Source organism: Palaemon carinicauda, chromosome 6 (genome assembly GCF_036898095.1).
Source record: "Palaemon carinicauda isolate YSFRI2023 chromosome 6, ASM3689809v2, whole genome shotgun sequence".
Lineage (NCBI taxonomy): Eukaryota > Metazoa > Arthropoda > Malacostraca > Decapoda > Palaemonidae > Palaemon > Palaemon carinicauda.
Window position 1 is genome coordinate 28,393,730 of NC_090730.1, and position 20,456 is coordinate 28,414,185.

Sequence of the window (20,456 nt, forward strand, 5' to 3'; positions counted from 1 at the left end):
TACCCTAAACTGTAGATTGGCAGATGCGATTCTGATCTGCTATTTAGCAGACATACTTACCCGAACTGTAGGTAAGCAAACACGGCTCACTCCATTGAATCTTGTGGGAGAGCGGGCATACAACTATGCTTCCACCTATTCACAGCTGGCGCTCTGGCCTGGAGAGTATTTCACGACGCTGATCTCTCAGAGTGGCCATCACCTAACCTACCACTCTCGACAACCCTTTCGGAGAAGAGCTTCTCGATATACCATGATTATCGTTAAAAGAATACAGGAATTTAGGCTGTCGTGGTATAAGTGGAAGGCCAGACCTCTTTGTAGGAAGTGGAGAGGAATAGGACGCCACAAATTACGATGGTATGGAGTCAGGTGAGGATGGAGATCAAGGGCCCTCAGATGATGGTTGGCGCTCTGGAGTGTGATTTGAGGAATGCGGACTGGCGAGTTGTCTAAAAGGCACAGAGGTGATCCCAGGGGCATACAGCCTGAGAACTCACTTTGAGAACCCAGGTCAGAGATAAGAAATTAGTTGTATGAATCCAGAGCGCTGATATGTGGTGAAAGCGATGGCACATCATTACGCTTCTCAGCCTGGAGTGCAGCGAGTATCAGTTTGAGTACGCTTAATGACTAGAGACAAAGTCAAACCAAGAGAATCATCTTCTAATACAAGATCCCCTGCCTCACTCTGAAGGGCAAAAGAATCTACGTTTTCCCCGGTTGGCCTTATGCAAAGACCCGATGACGAAAGCTTAGGCAGGGGACACTCTGGAGTCAAAATAAGTGATTATTATTATTATTATTACTTGCTAAGCTACAACCCTAGTTAGAAAAGCAGGACACTATAAGCACAGGGCTCCAACAGGGAAAATAGCACAGTGAGGAAAGGAAACAAGGAAAATAAAATATTTTAAGAAGAGTAACATTATAATAAATATCTCCTCTATAAGCTATAAAAACTTTAACAAAACAAGAGGAAGAGAAATAAGATAGAAGCGTGTGCTCGAGTGTACCCTCAAGCAAGCGAACTCTAACCCACGACAGTGGAAGACCATGGTACAGAGGTTATGGCACTACCCAAGACTAGAGAACAATAGAAGAGCTGCTTACCAAAGCTAAAGTCTCTTCTACCCTTGCCAAGAGGAAAGTGGCCACTGAACAATTACAGTACAGTAACCCCTTGAGTGAATAAGAATTGTTTGGTAACTTGTGTTGTCAGGTTTATGAGGACAGAGGAGAATATGTAAAGAATAGGCCAGACTATTCAGTGTGTATGTCAGCAAAGGGAAAATGAACCGTGACCAGAGAGAAGGATCCAATGTAGTACTCTTTGGCCAGTCAAAAGACCTCATAAATCTCTAGCGGTAGTATCTCAATGGGTGGCTGGTGCCCTGGCCAACCTTCGAAGCCGAAGCAATCAAAAGACAATGGTCTCGCTCAGATTTCTTCTTCCTCCCATGAAATTTCTCAAATAGGGAGGGCAACCACTCCCTACACAAATTACAAGGGGACACAAAGGAGCATCGATGTCCATGACACACTGGACACAAAGCATGAGAATTCCCTTCTAGACGACTCATAAAAGTCCCATAAGGAAGTCCTTCCACACCAGGACAAGTCACCATCACACACACTTGCTTTGCACTCATGCTGAAAAGATGAGAGAAATAGCATTTACCACAAAACAAAAACTTCAAGGGCCATCAACAGACATTCGAAGGGTATCACAGCTGTGGGTTGCCCACTTCATGCCAGTGCCTGTTCACCCGACATTCAGCATGTAGGGGATGTCATATTGGCTGAAAGATCCTTAATGACTCTTCATTGGCTGTGATCAGCTCACGCCAGAGTATACCCCTATTAAATGATGAAGGTTTGTTTTTTGTATGAACAAATATACATAGTGTCTATTGATAAAATTAATAAAACTAGTAATAACCCTAAATCCTACAATGTTTCTATCTATGTACAGTATAAGAAATATTCTATATTTTGTTTTACATTCTTTTCCGAGGAAAATATACCTTTAATGTCCAGTTACCGCCATTAACAGTAAAGATAGGAATATCTAGTTATATAGGCTGATACTAACTGCCCGTAAAATTAACAATAAGAGATATAACCTCACCTTGGAAAGTAATCGGACACCACCATGGAGAGTAAGAATTTCGACACATCGAAGATACTCCTGCTGGTGCATCAGTACCTCAAGCATTAGATTAACATCTTCTGGTGTTACATATGAGGGGTATTTCTTGAATGCAGTTTCCATGGCATCACGAGCTAGATGTACATCTTTGTTTTCGTAGTGAATTTTAGCTATCTCCTTTGCTAATTTAAGACCATCCTTCAACATAAGAATTTACATATTACTGTTTAACATATTAGAAAAAATATGTTTTTTTTATCAAAATACAAAACTTACAAGAGTATTCCTAAAAACTGTTTTTGGATAATAAAATATACTTAATTGTTTCAGCTTACACATTCATATTATTTTTGATGACTATGAACATGCTCCTGACTCCAACAAATGAAATATATATACTTTGGCTCAAGAATTTAAACTCAATAGTGAATATACTTTAAATTTCATTGGGATATGCTTATTTTTTGCAGCTTGTGCTCATAATTGTCTCTTAGTGCTTTTAGTGAATAAAAACTTATCCCATCTCAAATTAAAAAAAAAAAAAATAGTTGAATTAAGGTACACTCTACACTTTGTATTATGGTAAAGTAAATAAAAAAGAAATGAAAATGCTGGTCAATATACTTCATTACTACTATGCTTGTACTGCAATAATATCTTTGCAAAATCATTATATGAAATAAGTGACATGTGGGTCTAATAACTAAAACATGATAGTCTTTATACCTACTTATATAATACTTGCTAGGATTTTATAACTAATTTCATATGCACATAATCTTCTTCTTCTTCTTTGCCTACATCTTTTCCCACTTCTATGTAGGGTCGATGTTTCTGGTCAGCTTTCTCCATCTACCTCTGTCCCACACCTCATCACCGGTTAATCCCTTCGATAGAAGGTCATCCTTGATACAGTCCACCAACCATCGCTTTGGTCTCCCTCTCCTTCTCACTCCCTGTACCTCCATTTCCATCACTCTCCTCCCAATATACTGTTCATCTCTTCTCATGACATGACCATACCACCTCAATCTACTTTCTTGGATCTTATCTGATAGTTTTCTAACTCCCGTGGTACCCCTAATTACCTCATTCTGTATCTTATTTCTTCTTGTCACCCAACACACCCATCTCAACATTCTCATCTCCGCCACATCCATCTTCTTCTCTTCTGTCTTCTTTATTACCCACGTCTCCGCTTCATACATCATTGCCAGTCTCTCAACTGTCCTGAGTACTTTACCTTTCAACTTAACCCCTATTTTCCTGTCGCTTGTATCCACATGCACATAATAATTTATCTAAATCCATTGCTAAATTTGGGGGGGGGGGAAATTCACTAATAATTTATTCTATACTGTGCTGTAGTACAAATAAATAAACATCAGATGCCTATTATTCTACCAATGTCCTCCACTTATCTAGCTTCCAAGAGCTAGATGCTTCCAGTTTAAAACCCCATGCTAAGATAAATTCATATACTGTAGTGTCCCTTTACTCACTCTAGCAGATATCAACACCTATAATCTAAGATATGATCCCTGTAATCACGTATTTTCATAGCCCTTTTACTCTAATGCTTTAATTCTAAAAAAAATATTTCTTCATTTTTACAGCTTTTCTTAGATAGGAGTATGTGATAAAATTTAGGTCTACATTCTCTCTGGGTCTATATACAATCCCTTACCTAAAATTCTCTCTTCCTTGGAGCATCTATTTTTGTTTAAACTTTTTTCAGTTATACCACAATAACATTTTTTATCCATCAAATTAATGCAAAAGAATTACTTACCTTTCCTTGGTCAGTTCGTAGATACTTTAGCATATGAGTATAACCCTTAAGAGCCTTCAACTTCTCTCCTAACTGTTCCAGAAGATTGCATCGGGCCCAATGGTAATCTAAATTTTGTGGATTGGCTTTAATAGCTCTTCCCCAGCAAAAAACTGCTTGCTCAATATCACCCTGAAATCAATTCAGTATTGTTAAATATCACTACAACAAAAACAACAAAATTGGATGTATGACCCTAAATCACACACACATTAAACAGGCAATGCTAGAGAATGCTACATACATTGTGTTGTTACTGCATCGATATCAGCATTGATATCCCTATTTTTCCATACAAAAAAAACTGGCTCATTTTGCTTCCCAACTCAAAGTCCGGGTCATTTACAAAGATAAAGAGGAAACTACCAAGCATTCAACCCTGAGCACACCACTAGTAATTTTTGGCAAACCAAAGGTTGTACCACTGATCAAAATTATTCTTTGCTACTTAACCAATTTTCTATCCACTCTCTTACTTTATCTATGGTACCTGAACTCCACAATATTGCTTTCATATTTTCATGTAGTACCTTGTTAATCCTGGAACACTAACATCCTAAAATTTCGGAATATTTTGTATTTTTCCTAACTATACAAACCAGAATCATAGCAAGGAAGCTTACACTCCTGCAAGTGTGGGGTGGATTGTGGGGTGGATGAGAAGGGAAGTTGAGTTACAGGACTCAGGTTTGTATAGTTATGAAAAAAATTCTTTTTAAAATTTATGATTTGTTCCTATACAGATACAAATCCTTGTCCTTTAATAAGAGAGTGAAGTCTTATCCTTAGGAGGAAGTTCCTACGAACAAACTGGCTGGTGTAAAATCCAAGGATGTCAGTACACTCGGACCTAAAGAGGAGCAAGAGTGTCAATTTCCATCCACATCATTTGTCCTAAGTGTTTAGGAGACAGATTAAGCTTCTGCAGTTGGGTGGATGATCACTGCAGGAACCTATATCCACACTGGGATACCCCGTCAAAATGTACACCTACTATATTGATGGGTGTACATTAGATCCCCCATTCCCTTCGTTAGGAGGATGGGGGATATAATTTCTACAGTACGTTAAATAAAATAGTGCTCAGTATGGTAGCTTACTGCATCGTGTCCATTCCAGCAACGTGATGTGTTGACTGCTGCACCCCTAGGGAGGAGAAGAAAAGAGGAAAAGGCAACACATTCTTACTATTATATGTCACAACTGTTATATAAATGTGATACTTCTTGTCCTATGAAGAGCTAAGAATGCTACACTACTTGTTAAGCAGCTACCACAGGTCCCAGGTGAAACATGTTGCAAGCCTTGTGGGTACAATCCCTAAGGCAATGAGCCATGAGGATCATCTGGCGATTCCAAGCTTCTGGCTCCAAAACTTGCTCCATTGACAAGTTCCTTTTGAAGGCTAGAGTAGCTCCTACTCCCTTGACTTCATAATTGCGAACTTGGGATGGTTCTACCGGGTCAGTAACCTATCAATATTCCTGCACTCTGATTGTAGTGCTTCAAATTCAGAAAGAGATGGAGAAAGAGGAGCTGTATCTAAACTCTAAGGGTTGTGCATGCTTCAGAGTGTCTTAGTGCCCTCACAGGGCAAATAAGCCTCTCATCTGAATCCATGGCTGCTTCCAAGAATGAAGAAATTGAAAAGGTCTCACTTCTAGGGTAGTGAATGGCAGGGTTCTGAATCTTCGCTATGAATTCAGGCACAAAGAAAGGGATATTTTACTTTAAATCTCTGTATGAGACAGAGTATGAAAATCCCTGTAATTTGCTACCCTGTTTACCCGAGGCCAGCATTAGTACAGTCGGCCCTTAGTATTCGTTGGTTCTGTCTACAAAGTTTTTGTTATTTGCGGTTCAGAGATCCATATAATATTTCAATAAAACTTCTTTGAACCTGTCCTCGCTCCATTTCCCTCACTGCACAATTTTATAGCTAACATATGTAAACTATTCAGTGATAATCCCTTTACATAGAAATTCTAATAGAAATTAATAAAAGAGGTTCATACACACATGATGCTTTAGTAATATTTGATATGTAATATAAAATGCTAATGAAACAAATAAATGTGCATTACTGTACACTTATAAGGTGTTCTTTCTCTCACTCTCATTATGAAAAAAGGTAAAGATTATGAAATGAGATTATTGTTACAGTATTTAATCATTGTATGCTTAAATAATATTCTAATAGAAGAATTGTTACTTCAATGAGGAAAAATGAGGACATTAGAATTTATATAGAATTTACGATAATCAGTAACTTTCTTATTTGTTAACGATAAAATTTGTACGTTTTTAAAAGGAAGCTTTTTGAAATTTACATCAAGTGATGATATGAAATGCGTTCGATTATAATAAACTCAAGTTTTTATTTGTTAGTTTGAATTACCACCATCAAACAGGAAATGAAGTTTTCCTTTTCTTGCAGCCAGTTTAGTTAACTCGTAAATCAATCAGAGCTGTCATCCCTTTTTTTACTCTAACCAAGGTGATTTTTTTTCCCACAAATCAAAGAGGAATGAAAATCTTTCCAGAATATATTTTATGTTTTTATCTCATGCTATGTTTAATGAGACATTACCAATAAAAAAAAAATTTCTGTTAAATAAGAGATACTTGAAAAACATTTCTTTACAAAACAAACATATCGATGTCAGCTTTAAAAGGAGGTAATTAAAAATAGAACAGGCCTGGTGTTCCTGGCCAGAGCTCTTGAATACGGGAATGAATATTAGGTAGTAAATTGATCCATACAAAATCTGTATTAAAAAGAATAAACATAAAATATTGTGGACTACAAAATCTTTTTTCATTCTAGTTAAACATGTTATTTTTATTAGTAAAATAAATTTTTGAATATACTTACCCGATAATCATGTAGCTGTCAACTCCGTTGCCCGACAGAATTCTACGGGAGGGATACGCCAGCTATCACTATACTAGAAGGGGGTGTACTCACCAGCGCCACCTGTGGCCAGGTACTACAGTACTTCTTGTTGACACCTCCTCAATTTTTCCTCGGTCCACTGGTTCTCTATGGGGAGGAAGGGAGGGTCAATTAAATCATGATTATCGGGTAAGTATATTCAAAAATTTATTTTACTAATAAAAATAACATTTTTCAATATTAAACTTACCCGATAATCATGTAGCTGATTCACACCCAGGGGGGTGGGTGAAAACCAGTGTACAAGACTAAAGGATAGCTAAGTATCCCGTATTTCATATAATCAGTTATCTCAAAATAACAATGAAATAATAAGTACCTGGTAAGGAAGTCGACTTGAACCGTTACTCTGCCTTTATTAAGTTCGTCTTCCTTACTGAGCGCAGCGTTCCTCTTAGGAGGCTGAATCAACTCTAAGGTGCTAAAGTATATAAGGCTGCAACCCCTACTAAAGGACCTCTACACAACCTCTAACCCAGGCGCTTCTCAAGAATGAATTGACCACCCGCCAAATCAAAAGGATGCGGAAGGCTTCTTAGCCTACCGTAACAACCATAAAAACAACAATAAAAGCATTCAAGAGAAAGGTTAAAAAAGGTTATGGGATTAAGGGAATGTAGTGGCTGAGCCCTCACCTACTACTGCACTCGCTGCTACGAATGGTCCCAGGGTGTAGCAGTTCTCGTAAAGAGACTGGACATCTTTAAGATAAAATTATGCAAACACTGACTTGCTCCTCCAATAAGTTGCATCCATTATGCTCTGCAGAGAACGGTTTTTATTAAAGGCCATCGAAGTAGCTACGGCTCTCACTTCGTGGGTCCTTACCTTCAGCAAAGCAAGGTCTTCCTCCTTCAAGTGAGAATGGGCTTCTCTAATCAGAAGCCTTATATAATACGAAACCCCGTTTTTGGACATGGGCCTCGAAGGTTTCTTGATTGCACACCATAAGGCTTCTGACTGTCCTCGAATAGGTTTTGACCTATTAAGATAATATTTCAGAGCTCTGACAGGGCAAAGAACTCTTTCTAGCTCGTTACCTACCATGTTGGAGAGGCTAGGAATTTCAAACGATCTAGGCCAAGGACGTGAAGGAAGTTCATTCTTAGCTAAGAATCCGAGCTGTAAAGAACATGTTGCAGATTCGGATGTGAACCCAATGTTCTTGCTGAAGGCATGAACCTCACTGACTCTTTTAGCTGTTGCAAGGCAGACGAGAAAAAGAGTCTTGAGGGTAAGGTCCTTGAAGGAAGCTGACTGGAGAGGTTCGAACCTAGGTGACATAAGGAACCTTAAGACTACGTCTAGATTCCAGCCTGGAGTGGGTAGACGACGTTCTTTAGAAGTCTCAAAAGACTTAAGGATGTCTTGAAGGTCCTTGTTGGAAGAAAGGTCCAAACCTCTGTGGCGGAGAACTGAAGCCAACATATTCCTGTACCCTTTAATCGTAGGAGGTGAAAGGGATCTCTCATTCCTTAGATGTAATAGGAAGTCAGCTATTTGGGTTACAGAGGTATTGGTAGAGGAAACTGCATTGGCTCTACACCAGCTCCGGAAGACTTCCCACTTGGATTGGTAGACTCTACGAGTGGATACCCTCCTTGCTCTGGCAATCGCACTGGCTGCCTCCTTCGAAAAGCCTCTAGCTCTAGCGAATCTTTCGACAGTCTGAAGGCAGTCAGCCGAAGAGCGTGGAGGTTTGGGTGCAACCTGTCTACGTGAGGTTGACGTAGAAGGTCCACTCTTAGAGGGAGAGTCCTGGGGACGTCGACCAGCCATTGTAGTACCTCTGTGAACCATTCTCTTGCAGGCCAAAGGGGAGCAACCAGCGTCAGCCGTGTCCCTTCGTGCGAGATGAACTTCTGAAGGACTTTGTTTATGATCTTGAACGGTGGGAATGCGTAAAGGTCGAGATGGGACCAATTCAGCAGAAAAGCATCCACATGAACTGCTGCTGGGTCTGGAACCGGGGAACAGTACAAAGGAAGTCTCTTGGTCATGGAGGTGGCAAAAAGATCTATTGTCGGCTGACCCCACAAGGTCCAAAGTCTGTTGCACACGCTCTTGTGGAGGGTCCATTCCGTGGGGATGACCTGATCCCTTCTGCTTAGGCGATCTGCTGAGACGTTCATGTTGCCCTGAATGAACCTCGTAACTAAGGTGAGGTTTAGACTTCTTGACCAAATGAGGAGGTCCCTTGCTATCTCGTATAGGCTCCTCGAATGGGTCCCTCCTTGCTTGGAGATGTAAGCCAAGGCTGTGGTGTTGTCGGAGTTCACCTCCACCACCTTGCCTAGCAGGAGGGACTTGAAGTTCAATAGGGCTAAATGAACTGCTAGTAGCTCCTTGCAGTTGATGTGGAGCGTTTCCTGTTCCTCGTTCCACGTTCCCGAGCACTCCTGTCCGTTCAAGGTCGCGCCCCAGCTCGAGTCCGATGCATCCGAGAAGAGATGAAGATTGGGGGTCTGAATCGCCAACGATAGGCCCTCCCTGAGAAGGAGATTGGTCTTCCACCACAAGAGAGTGGTCTTCATCTCTTTGGTGACCGGGATAGAGACTGCTTCGAGCGTCAAACCCTTGTCCCAATGAGCTGCTAGATGGAATTGGAGAGGGCGGAGGTGGAGTCTCCCTAGCTCGACGAACAGGGCCAACGATGAAAGGGTCCCTGTGAGACTCATCCACTGTCTCACCGAGCAACTGCTCCTCTTCAGCATGCTCAGGATGCAATCTAGGGCTTGGCTTATCCTTGGGGCCGATGGAAAAGCCCGAAAATCCTGACTCCGAATCTCCATTCCCAGGTACACAATGGATTGGGAGGGAATGAGCTGGGACTTTTCTAAATTGACTAACAGACCCAGTTCTTTGATCAAGTCCAAAGTCCAGTTGAGACTCTCCAGACAGCGACGACTCGTGGAGGCTCTCAACAGCCAGTCGTCTAAATAAAGGGAGGCTCTGATGTCCGATAAGTGGAGGAATTTTGCAATATTCCTCATCAGATGCGTAAACACCATAGGAGCTGTGCTTAGGCCAAAACACAGGGCTTGGAATTGGTAGACAACCTTTCCAAAAACGAATCTCAGGAAAGGTTGGGAGTCTGGATGAATAGGAACGTGAAAGTAAGCATCTTTCAGATCCAACGAGACCATCCAGTCCTCCTGCCTGACCGCTGCTAGGACCGACTTCGTCGTCTCCATAGTGAACGTCTGCTTGGTGACATAAGCATTGAGCGCGCTGACGTCCAGCACCGGTCTCCAACCTCCTGTCTTCTTGGCCACCAGAAAGAGGCGGTTGTAGAAGCCCGGGGATTGATGGTCCCGGACTATAACCACTGCCTTCTTCTGTAACAGGAGCGACACCTCCTGGTGCAACGCTAGCCTCTTGTCCTTTTCCTTGTAGTTGGGAGAGAGGTTGATGGGAGAAGTGGTCAGAGGGGGTTTGCGGCAGAATGGTATCCTGTAACCCTCCCTCAGCCAACTGACAGACTGGGCGTCTGCACCTCTCTTTTCCCAGGCTTGCCAGAAGATCTTGAGTCTGGCTCCTACTGCTGTCTGGAGAGGAGGAGAGTCAGTGTTTGCCTTTTGAAGTCTTGGAACCTTTCCTAGACTTGCTCCTGGAAGAGTCTGGACGGGAGCTTCCTCGGCTGGGGGCTCTACCACGAAAGGGCGGAATAAACCTCGTAGCAGGAGTATCAGCCACTGGGGTGCGATAAGTCCTGGGGACTGAGGGAGCAACCTTAGTCTTACGAGCTGAAGAGGCCACAAGATCATGGGTGTCCTTTTGAATCAGGGCCGCAGACAAGTCCTTAACAAGCTCTTCGGGAAACAAGAACTTAGAGAGCGGAGCGAAAAGGAGTTGAGACCTTTGACAAGGTGTGATGCTGGAAGAAAGGAAGGTACAAAGCTGCTCCCTTTTCTTAAGCACTCCTGACACAAACATTGAAGCAAGCTCGCCAGATCCATCCCTAATAGCTTTATCCATGCAGGACATTAAGAGCATGGCTGAGTCCTTGTCCGCAGGGGAGGTCTTCTTGCTAAGGGCCCCCAGGCACCAGTCTAGGAAATTGAACATCTCAAAGGCTCGAAATACACCCTTTAGGAAGTGATCTAGATCGGAGAAGGTCCAGCAAACCTTAGAGCGCCTTGCTGTTCTACGAGGAGAGTCTACCAAACTTGAGAAGTCAGCCTGGGCAGAGGCAGGTACTCCCAAGCCTGGTTCCTCTCCTGTGGCATACCAAACGCCCGCTTTAGAAGTGAGCTTAGTCGGTGGGAACATAAAGGAAGTCTTTCCTAGTTGCTGCTTAGACTGCAACCACTCCCCTAAAATTCTTAGAGCTCTCTTAGAGGACCTTGCAAAGACGAGCTTAGTATAAGTTGACTTGGCTGGCTGCATGCCCAGCGAAAACTCAGATGGCGGAGAGCGGGGGGTAGCAGAGACAAAATGGTCTGGGTATACCTCTCTGAAAAGAGCCAGGACCTTACGAAAGTCAATAGGAGGAGGAGAAGACTTGGATTCTTCCACGTCTGATGAGGGATCCAGGTGTGCAGCCTCATCATCAGAAACCTCATCACCAGAGTGTAGCGAAGTGAGAGGTAAGGTATGCTGAACAGCAGAATCTGCACGAGCGGGAGCAAAAACGCTTGTGGTTTCATCCTCAAGTCTCTGTTGCTGAGGCAAAACCTGAGGTTCAGGCTGCAAAGGCTGGTCAAAAGGAGTAGCAGAAGGTAGGCGCATGGGTTGAGGAGGCTGACTCCTGGCATGAGTGTCTTGACTCAAGAGTTGCGCTTGCTGTAAGGTTAGCGGATGCGCAGTAGCAGGTTCCTGAGGAACGAGTTGAGGTTCCTGAGGTGTGAGCTGCGAGAGTTGAGGTAGTGGCTGCGCAGAACGCAGTTCTTGTCTCGCGAGTTGAGGTTCCTGAGGCGCAAGGCTAAGGTGTTGAGGCTCTCGCCTTGAGGAGGGTTGAGGTCGCTGCAGCGAGAGCTGAGGTGTCTGCCTCATGGATGGGAGAGGTTGTTGTACCTCAAGAGAGTGTTGCCTCACTGGTGGAACCGCAAGTGGAAGCGGAGGAAGTAAGGTATAAGCTTCCTGTTCCCATTGCTGAGGTTGCCTTAAGGAAGGCGGAGGTAGCTGCACACCGCTGGAAACTGGCAACTCAGTACGTGGTAAGGTATCCTGAGGAGCCTCAACATCGTACGCCTGGCAGACAGGACTGCGGTTAGGCGGAGCGATCGCAGGAGGAGGTGTAACCTTCTCAGCCTGACACTCACGCATTAAGACCGCAAGTTGTGACTGCATGGACTGCAGTAGAGTCAACTTGGGGTCGGCAGACACTAAGGTCTGCTGAGGCAAAGCCTTAACAGAAGAGATCTGTTGCGGCAGCACCTTACTCCTCTTAGGAGGTGTGCAGTCAACTGATGACTGCGGCGAGTCAGAGCTGATCCAATGACTGCAGCCAGGTTGTAGAGCTCTTGAGGTCTGGACTTTGCGTTTGAGAGGTCTTGAGACCTGAGTCCAACGTTTTCTCCCTGACAATTCTTCAGCAGACGAGTAAAAGACGGGCTCAATCGTCTGCGGGTGGGAGTGACGGTCTCTGGAAGACACGCCCGCAACCACCGAGGATACTTCTGTGCGCCGATCAAGGCCTGCCGAACCCTTTTGCCCTTCGACATTGCTTCTCCCCTGGGCTTGGGAGCTTGCAAGAGGTCCCGGACTGGGAGGACGACTGGCACGCACAGAAGTACCCTCACGCACCACACTGACACTGACACTAGCACTTGGCACTGCACTGACACTAGCACTTGTCACAGCACTGGCACTATTACCACCCACTGCACTCTTGACCTTAAGTTCCTTGACTTCGGCCATAAGAGACTTATGATCACTAACCACCGATTCCACTTTGTCACCTAAAGCCTGAATGGCACGCAAAACAACAGACATATCAGGTTGAGGGCAAATAGTAGGTTCGGGGGTAGCCACTACAGGGGGAGGAAAAGGTAGGGGATCATGAGGTGAGGAAAAAAGTGAAGAGCGAGAAGAACTCCTCCTAACTCTCTCTCTCTCTAACTTGGTTGAATATTTAAGAAATCGGACAAATTCAAGTTCCGAAAGTCCGGCGCATTCCTCACATCGATCTTCCAACTGACAGGGTCTTTCCCTACAGTCAGAACAAGCGGTGTGAGGATCTACCGAGGCCTTCGGAATACGCCTATTACAAGACCTACATCGTCTATGGGGTGGGGCTTGTGAAATGTCAGACATCTTGAATCAAAGAGTTAGCCAAGTGGGGATTCCAAATCAAGCAAAAAGATCGTTAACCATTAATCAGAACTAAATAATAGCTATCTAAGCTAATATAGAAGTTTTCCAGTAAAGCGACAGCCGAAATCTGAGAGAAATACTTCACCAAAAGCCGTGAAAATACTCCAAGATCATAAGCGTATCCCAGAACGTCTTGCCGGAAGCACGACAGAGGAAAAATTGAGGAGGTGTCAACAAGAAGTACTGTAGTACCTGGCCACAGGTGGCGCTGGTGAGTACACCCCCTTCTAGTATAGTGATAGCTGGCGTATCGCTCCCGTAGAATTCTGTCGGGCAACGGAGTTGACAGCTACATGATTATCGGGTAAGTTTAATATTGAAAATGAAATTTTTGTAATCTCATATAGGAAGGAATCAAATATCGTAAAAAAAACAATAAGCTGTAAATATTTAGATAAAAAAATGAAAGGAAGGAAAATAAATTGAAGGGATAAAATATCCAAATCTAATATAAAGAGAGGGTGATGATATTAATTAATGTATATGTGTTACATATACTACTAATAGTGTAAAATCTAATATAAAGAGAGGGGAATGATATTAATCATTGTATATGTGTTACATATACTACTAATAGTGTATTTACAGTACTGTAATGTATATGAAATACCGTCCCTACTGCCAGCTCGCTTTCCTCATTCAGTCTTAATGTGGAACATGAAAGGGGTGGTAGAGGTGGGCATTTATATTAAACTATTACGGGTTTTTATAGCTAGGAAAAATACAATTTAGGACAAATTGTCATTTGTCCCGATGCGATATACAAACCTCGTAATCATTTAATATAGGAAGACTCATTGGTTGGTGGGAGGTCTGCCTTTGCTGCTTGTGGACAGCTAACTGCCCCGATATAGACCTGTTCTCGAATGAGAGCAGAGGACTAAATCCACCTACCCCTGTCTCGTGACCCGACATGATAATAGGGGGGTCTGAGAGACTGGGAGCCGCCACGCGATGTGTAAACGCATCGCGCGACCAGAGAGCGTGAACGTAAGAGACACTCGACCCTAGGGTCACAGTGACTCGATGAAACTCTAAAACCAAAAGGCAAAGGGTTTATACATCCACCGTCTTCCCTGCCTAACAGAAGACGGGGGGAGAATACCTGTAAACAAACTCTAGCAATCTTACCTGGGAAGACTTGTCTTGATGTATGGAACTCCAAGGGAGGAGACAGAGAGAAAGGTGGATCACCTGCAGACTGCTTTCACACTGCCACACATACCATAAAATCAAGACAAGAGACTTCCCTGTCCCGGAGGAACTGGAGATGTCAGACAATAGCTTGAGCTGCTACCACAGGGCACAGAACAAAGGCGTCCAAGGACTTGTACGTAAACTCCCTCAAGTAAAAGGCCGTAAAGGTGATCTGGCGTTTTCCAACGCCAGCCTTCGGCACTTGGCCCACTGCAAGATTTCTCTTGAAAGCAAGTGTAGGGGCAATGACCCTGATCTCGTGAGCTTTAACCCTCGCTGGTGCTTGAACTCTTGAGGAAGTCTCATACGCCTTGCGGATGGTTTCACGGATACAGAAGGATATCGTGTTCCTCGACACCTTCCTCTTGGTTCTGCCGATGCTAGCGAAGTCGTTGATATTCAGGTCTGAGATGCCGAGTTCGCTTAAGATAGCGGCGGAGACACCTGATGGGACAGAGAAGCCTCTCCCCTGAACCGCCACATCCGGTAAGGAAGGAATAGTGAAGGCCTCGAACCTGGGATCGTGAATCGCTGGGTTCTGAATCTTGGCCACAAATTCTGGCACAAAACTCAAGGAGATCTCCTTCAAACCCTCTGCGAGAGTGACATTACAAGAGAGGCCGTGTAACTACCCGGCTCTCTTCACCGATGCTAAGGCTAGCAGAAAAAAAAGTCTTAAAGGTCAAGTGCCTGTCTGAGGCACGACTCAAAGGTTCATATGGAGCACGAGTAAGAGACCCGAGAACTAAGGTGACATCCCACTGGGGAACTCGAAGTTCCCTCGGGGGACACGACTGTTTGAAGCTCTTAACGAGCATAGAAATCCCCAGGGTGTTGGAGATAACTATGCCTTTCAGACGAAACACCATTGCAAGGGAAGACCTGTACCATTTAATGGCAGAAACCGAAAGGAGCTTATCTCTGCGAAGAAAGACTGGGAAGTCTGCGATCCGAGTAAGAGAGGCTCCGACTGGAGAGATACCCCTTCCACTACACCAATCACAGAAGACCAACCACTTCCCCTGGTAGACTGAGGAGGAAGATCTTCTAAGGTACCCTGACTTCTCTCATGCAGCAAGTCGCGAAAAGCCTAGCGTTCTGAGGAGATGCTGGATAGTCTCCACGCGTGAAGTCTGAGCGACTGCACTGCCTAGTGATACCTGTTTCCTGTTCGACAAGGGTTGCAGAAGGAGATTTGGGCCAGTGTGGTAGCTCTCTCGGTGCCTCGACCAGGAGCGACAACAGATCGGAAAACCACTCCATGTGTGGCCATAGTGGAGCAATGAGAGTCATCCTAAGTCCTGGAGCTACTAGGACCCGGTACAGGACTGCGCGAAGCAAGCAAAAAGGGGGGAAACGTGTAGCAATCCAGAGGATCCCAAGGATGTTGCAGTGCGTCCTCGAACGCAGCCATGGGATCTGGTACTGGAGAGCAAAACACGGGAAGCTTGGCGATGTGCCGTGTTGCAAAAGGTCGATGCATGGTTCTCCCCAGAGGTCGAGTACTCGACTCGCAATCCAAGGGTGAAGAGACCATTCTGTCACTATTACCTGGTTTCTGCGACTTAGGGCGTCTGCCACAACACTTCTCTTGCCTGGAATGTACCTGGCTGACAAGGTTTAGTGTTGACTCTGCCCACAGAAACACCTGCTGCAAGGGACGTGGGAGCGTGCCCCCTTGCTTGTTGACGTGCGCGACCACGGACGTGTTGTCGCTCATCAGCACTACCAAGTGCTCTCTCAAACGGGCCTAGAAATGAAAGAGTGCTCTCGAGACTGCCATCATTTCCAGCACGTTGATGTACAGGTGTTTCTTCTCTTCCGACCACACACCTAACACGACCAAGTCGTCCAGGTGTGCACCCCAACCTTCCATGGACCCGTCTGTGAACAGACGGAACTGAGGTGGAGGAGGGTTTATGAGAAAACCCTCTCATGAGGTTTTCCTCGTTTAGCCACCAAAGGAGATCCTCCCTAACCTCGCGTTCCATGAGAACCGGACGAGAGGGAGGATCGGTGGCTGCCGACCACTGCTCCTTCAGACACCACTGAAGGGAGCGGAGATGGATCCGCCCAAAAGGAACGAGCTTCTCCAGTGAGGAGAGGTGACCTACAGTAGAAGAGCTTGCAACAGGAGGGCTGGAATGCCGAGTCAATCAGCATTCCCAGATACTTCACCTTCTGCTTGGGAATGAGGTTTGACTTCTCGCAGTTCACCACGATCCCCAGGTCGCGACAAACTGCCAAAAACGAGTCTCAATCCTGAATTAACTGCTCCTGCGAGGGAGTGAGAATCAGCCAGTCGTCGAGGTACATCAGTAGGCGGATGCCCCTCGAGTGGGCCCAAGCTGCTACTGTCGTGAACACTCGCGTGAACACTTAGGGAGCTGTGCGCAGTCCAAAGCACAGGACTTTGAACTGGTACACCGTGCCCTGGAAGGTGAATCGGAGGTACTTTCTAGACGACCGATGAACTGGTACTTGAAAGTACGCATCTTTCAAGTCTATCGAAAGCATGAAGTCGTACTGCCTGATGGCTAACAGCACAGTGCGAACTGTTAGCATCTTGAACGCAGTTTGCTGAACAAACTTATTCAATGGCGAAAGGTCAATGATCGGTCTCCAAGCTCCTGGTGACTGATCGTGTACGACTTTTAGCGCATCCTTCTCCAACATTTCCTGGACCTCCGCCTCCAAGACCAGAGCCTTCAGGGATGTTGGAGCGTATGTGTGGAATGCTATTGGAGTAGAGGATGGGGGGGCAATGAAGCACGAATGAGAGCTTGTACCCTAAGCGAAGGGTCGACACTACCCATTCCTCGGCCCAGAGGTGTTGCCACATTACCCAATGGCGCGATAGGCATCCTCCTACCCTCAGCAGCATGGGAAGGGGAAAGCCAATCTCAACATTTCCCTTCCCCTTGCTTGACCCTGTTCTTTCCCCAACGTGGAGGAGCTCCCGAGGGAGGCTGAAAGGTCTGTTTGGGGGCAGAACCCTTTTGAACAGGAGCAGGTCTCGGCTGCACAGGAGCAGCATGAGCACGACCAGTGGTACCCTTGCTACTTCCCGTGGGCTTAGTCTCACTTGGCCTGGCTTCGGATGGTTTCGCGGGACCAGGTCCCTTGAAACTCGCAGCCTGCGCCTGGTGGATAATGGAATCCTTCGAGTCGAGGCTCCATTTATCCCGCGTGGCCTGAACTTCCTCTGGTGGAAAGAGAAGTTTTAGCTCTAATAGGAGTGTTCCGGAGTGCCAGGGCCTCTCCTGAACTGATCAGTCTCGCCAAACGAGCGGCTACTGCCTCGCATTTTTTGAGGATCCAATTAGCATACTGGGTAGCAAGCTGGTACAAGAGAAAAGCAACAGCTTTCCCACCAGACAAAACTAGGTTCCTGTAATGCTCCATGCGTTCGGGGGTAACGAGCTTGGTGTCCCGCGCGAACATTGCGGCCGTACCACACCAGTGGTCAAGCCACGAAGCAGCATTGAAAGCAGCTACAGAGATGGACTCCACAGTTGAAATTTCAGAGGCCGAGAAGGCCACTCTCTGGGATTTCAAGCTCTCGACCGAGGAACCCCCAGCAAGCGCTCCGACAGAAGACTATGTGACATAGCACCTCTTTGGTCGCTGGAGTGGTTGAGAGAGAAGCTTGTTTGAACCTTGGCTTATAAGCAAGTCACTAGGTCCTGCGATCTGGTCACTCACTCGGTCCAATGCTCGAGCAGCCTGTCTCAACCAGGATAGTGTGAGGGGCCATGAACTGCCTTCGGAAACTCCCTATAGGATCTTCAAGGCTGTAAATTTATCTCAGACAATACCTCAGGAGGAGCCTTGAGGCCATTAATCTCACGATTGGGGTCAATGACCTCTAGGAATGGCGACTCCACCTCGGGATCTTCCGTCTCCATGGCCCGTGAAGGCCGTGGAAGTGGCTGATCCCTCGGTCCCGCTACATCCATAGGTGTAGGGGAAGCAACATGCTGCACGGGTGATGACATCCCCCATGAATACCCTCGCTCTGGTCCTAGGACCGAACCAGACGTGTATTCAGGAGTCAAGGAAGGACCCTGGCAGGATTCATCTCCGACAGAATGCATAGAGGTTCCAACTGCGACCGAGTGCGTGACTGGTCGCTGCGAGCCCCACGGAGCTCCCGAAGGAACTCGAGCGCGAGCTGGGTTGCTGGGAACTGCAGCGCTCACACCAGGAGGTGTAGACAGGTTAGTTGCGCAAGTGGTTTGTGCGGCCTCACCTGTTACAAGGCCAGAAAGCATGATGCTTGGCTGCATCCACAACGAGCTGAAGCAAGTGAATGAGGAAAGCGGGCTAGTGGGGGATGGGGGACAAGCTGCGCTCCATACCGCCAGCCAACCAATCAGCACAACTGCCTGGTTTTCTTTCTCTGTCTCTTCGGCTGTTTTAGGTGAGCTGAAGCGAATTCCTATATCAAATGATTACGAGGTTTGTATATTGCGTCGGAACAAATACTGTATTCTCCATATAGAAACCACACCAAGCTAAGAGATTAAATTAAAATTACTAAAATTATCATCATTATTAACAAAATTAAATTATTATTATTAAAATCATCAAAATTAAACCCTTGGGAAGAGTAAAAATGAAAAAGCCCAATTTCAATCCAGAAAAAGAAGTTATGTACGTAACAAAATTAGCACGAGAGCCTATTATAGAAACTACAAATCTGACATGGGCAGAGATGGAAAAAGAAGAATTGTAAAAAGATGTAACAGTGATGGTACTAATTACCAATTGTAAAAGAGTGTCACACAAGGTACTTGAGAATAAACTATCTCAAGTATGCGAAAATAAAATTATAATTGTGATTGATAAGTTTGTCATGAAAGAACTTAAATCTCATAAATGCCTTACCTGGTGTAGAGAAAGATCAGCTAATTTCTCCCATTCCTCTGCATTTGGACTAAGAAATGCAGCTATCAGGAGAAACTGAAGGGACTTGTTTATCATTTTCTTTTCTTCAAAGATCATTCCTAATGTCTGCAATTTTAATTAATTCATACAGTAAAATTCTGAAGGAAACTGTTAAAGAAATGTTACTAAAAATAACTCTACATTTTAAAACGTAATTTATGCAATATTTTCCATCAAAAGAACTGCCATTTACATAAATTCTATACAAATTTATGTGCTGATAACTTTCAAAGCTTCCATGCCAAGACAAGACTCATACTTATTCAACAAACATGACTACTGCTGCATACAAAGAGTAAGTATTCTTTGCTATTTACTGTAGCTTATTTTTAATAAGAGTTGGCTTTTTCTTCATCTAAAATATCTTCATTCTAAGTAATTACGAATAAGGCACACTTTATTAACCTACAGCCTTTGTTTATTTATAATATTTTCATATAAAATAGATACAGTATTATTATACTTATAAACAGCCAATCTGTTTATTCTTCAATTTCTACAACACATAAATTTTTAGCAAAAGGACATGAACTCTGTACAAAAAATATAACATGAATTTCAAAATTCAGACCTTATTACATAAAAAAAAACTCTCTGACATCATCTCATCAACAATAGTGTTAGAATAAAAATGTTTATAAGTATTATTTGCATTTATCCTAGCAATATGAACATGAGTCCTTTAAAATAGTAAATGTTTTCAGTAGATACTGAAAAGGCTTTTGAATTCGTTAACGAGGTAGTGCATGTGCACGAATAGCCCCGCCCACCCTCCTATCAAAGACTTCACTTTTGACCTTTGGCACACGACTGAGAGGGGTGGTTGAGGTGAGAAGTTTAAATTTAATTTAAAGGGCTCAGGTTTGTTTATCTATAAAAACAAATCACTTTAAAAATTTATTATTTTTTCTTACACATATACTGTACTGTACAGTATAAACCTATTGTCCTTTAAAATAGGGAAAATTGCTAACTGGTAGTTATAAAGGACTCATAAAACCAAATGAATCCAGCAACCCTCTATTGGCCATCATACAGATGAGTAGGCTGAT

General features: G+C 44.3%; 1 protein-coding gene across 3 annotated transcripts in view; it reads right to left on the reverse strand.

The window, feature by feature from the left end:
• The window catches only part of LOC137642535 (general transcription factor 3C polypeptide 3), a 139,986-nt gene that overhangs the window by 34,977 nt on the left and 84,553 nt on the right, over nucleotides 1–20,456 (reverse strand). For all 3 annotated transcript variants that reach the window (XM_068375169.1, XM_068375170.1, XM_068375168.1), the window contains exons 8-10: nucleotides 19,345–19,470; nucleotides 3,945–4,115; nucleotides 2,132–2,350 (exon numbers count right to left, since the gene is read on the reverse strand). In XM_068375169.1, the coding sequence (XP_068231270.1) occupies nucleotides 2,132–2,350; nucleotides 3,945–4,115; nucleotides 19,345–19,470 (516 nt within the window). The remainder of the gene's footprint in view (nucleotides 1–2,131; nucleotides 2,351–3,944; nucleotides 4,116–19,344; nucleotides 19,471–20,456) is intronic.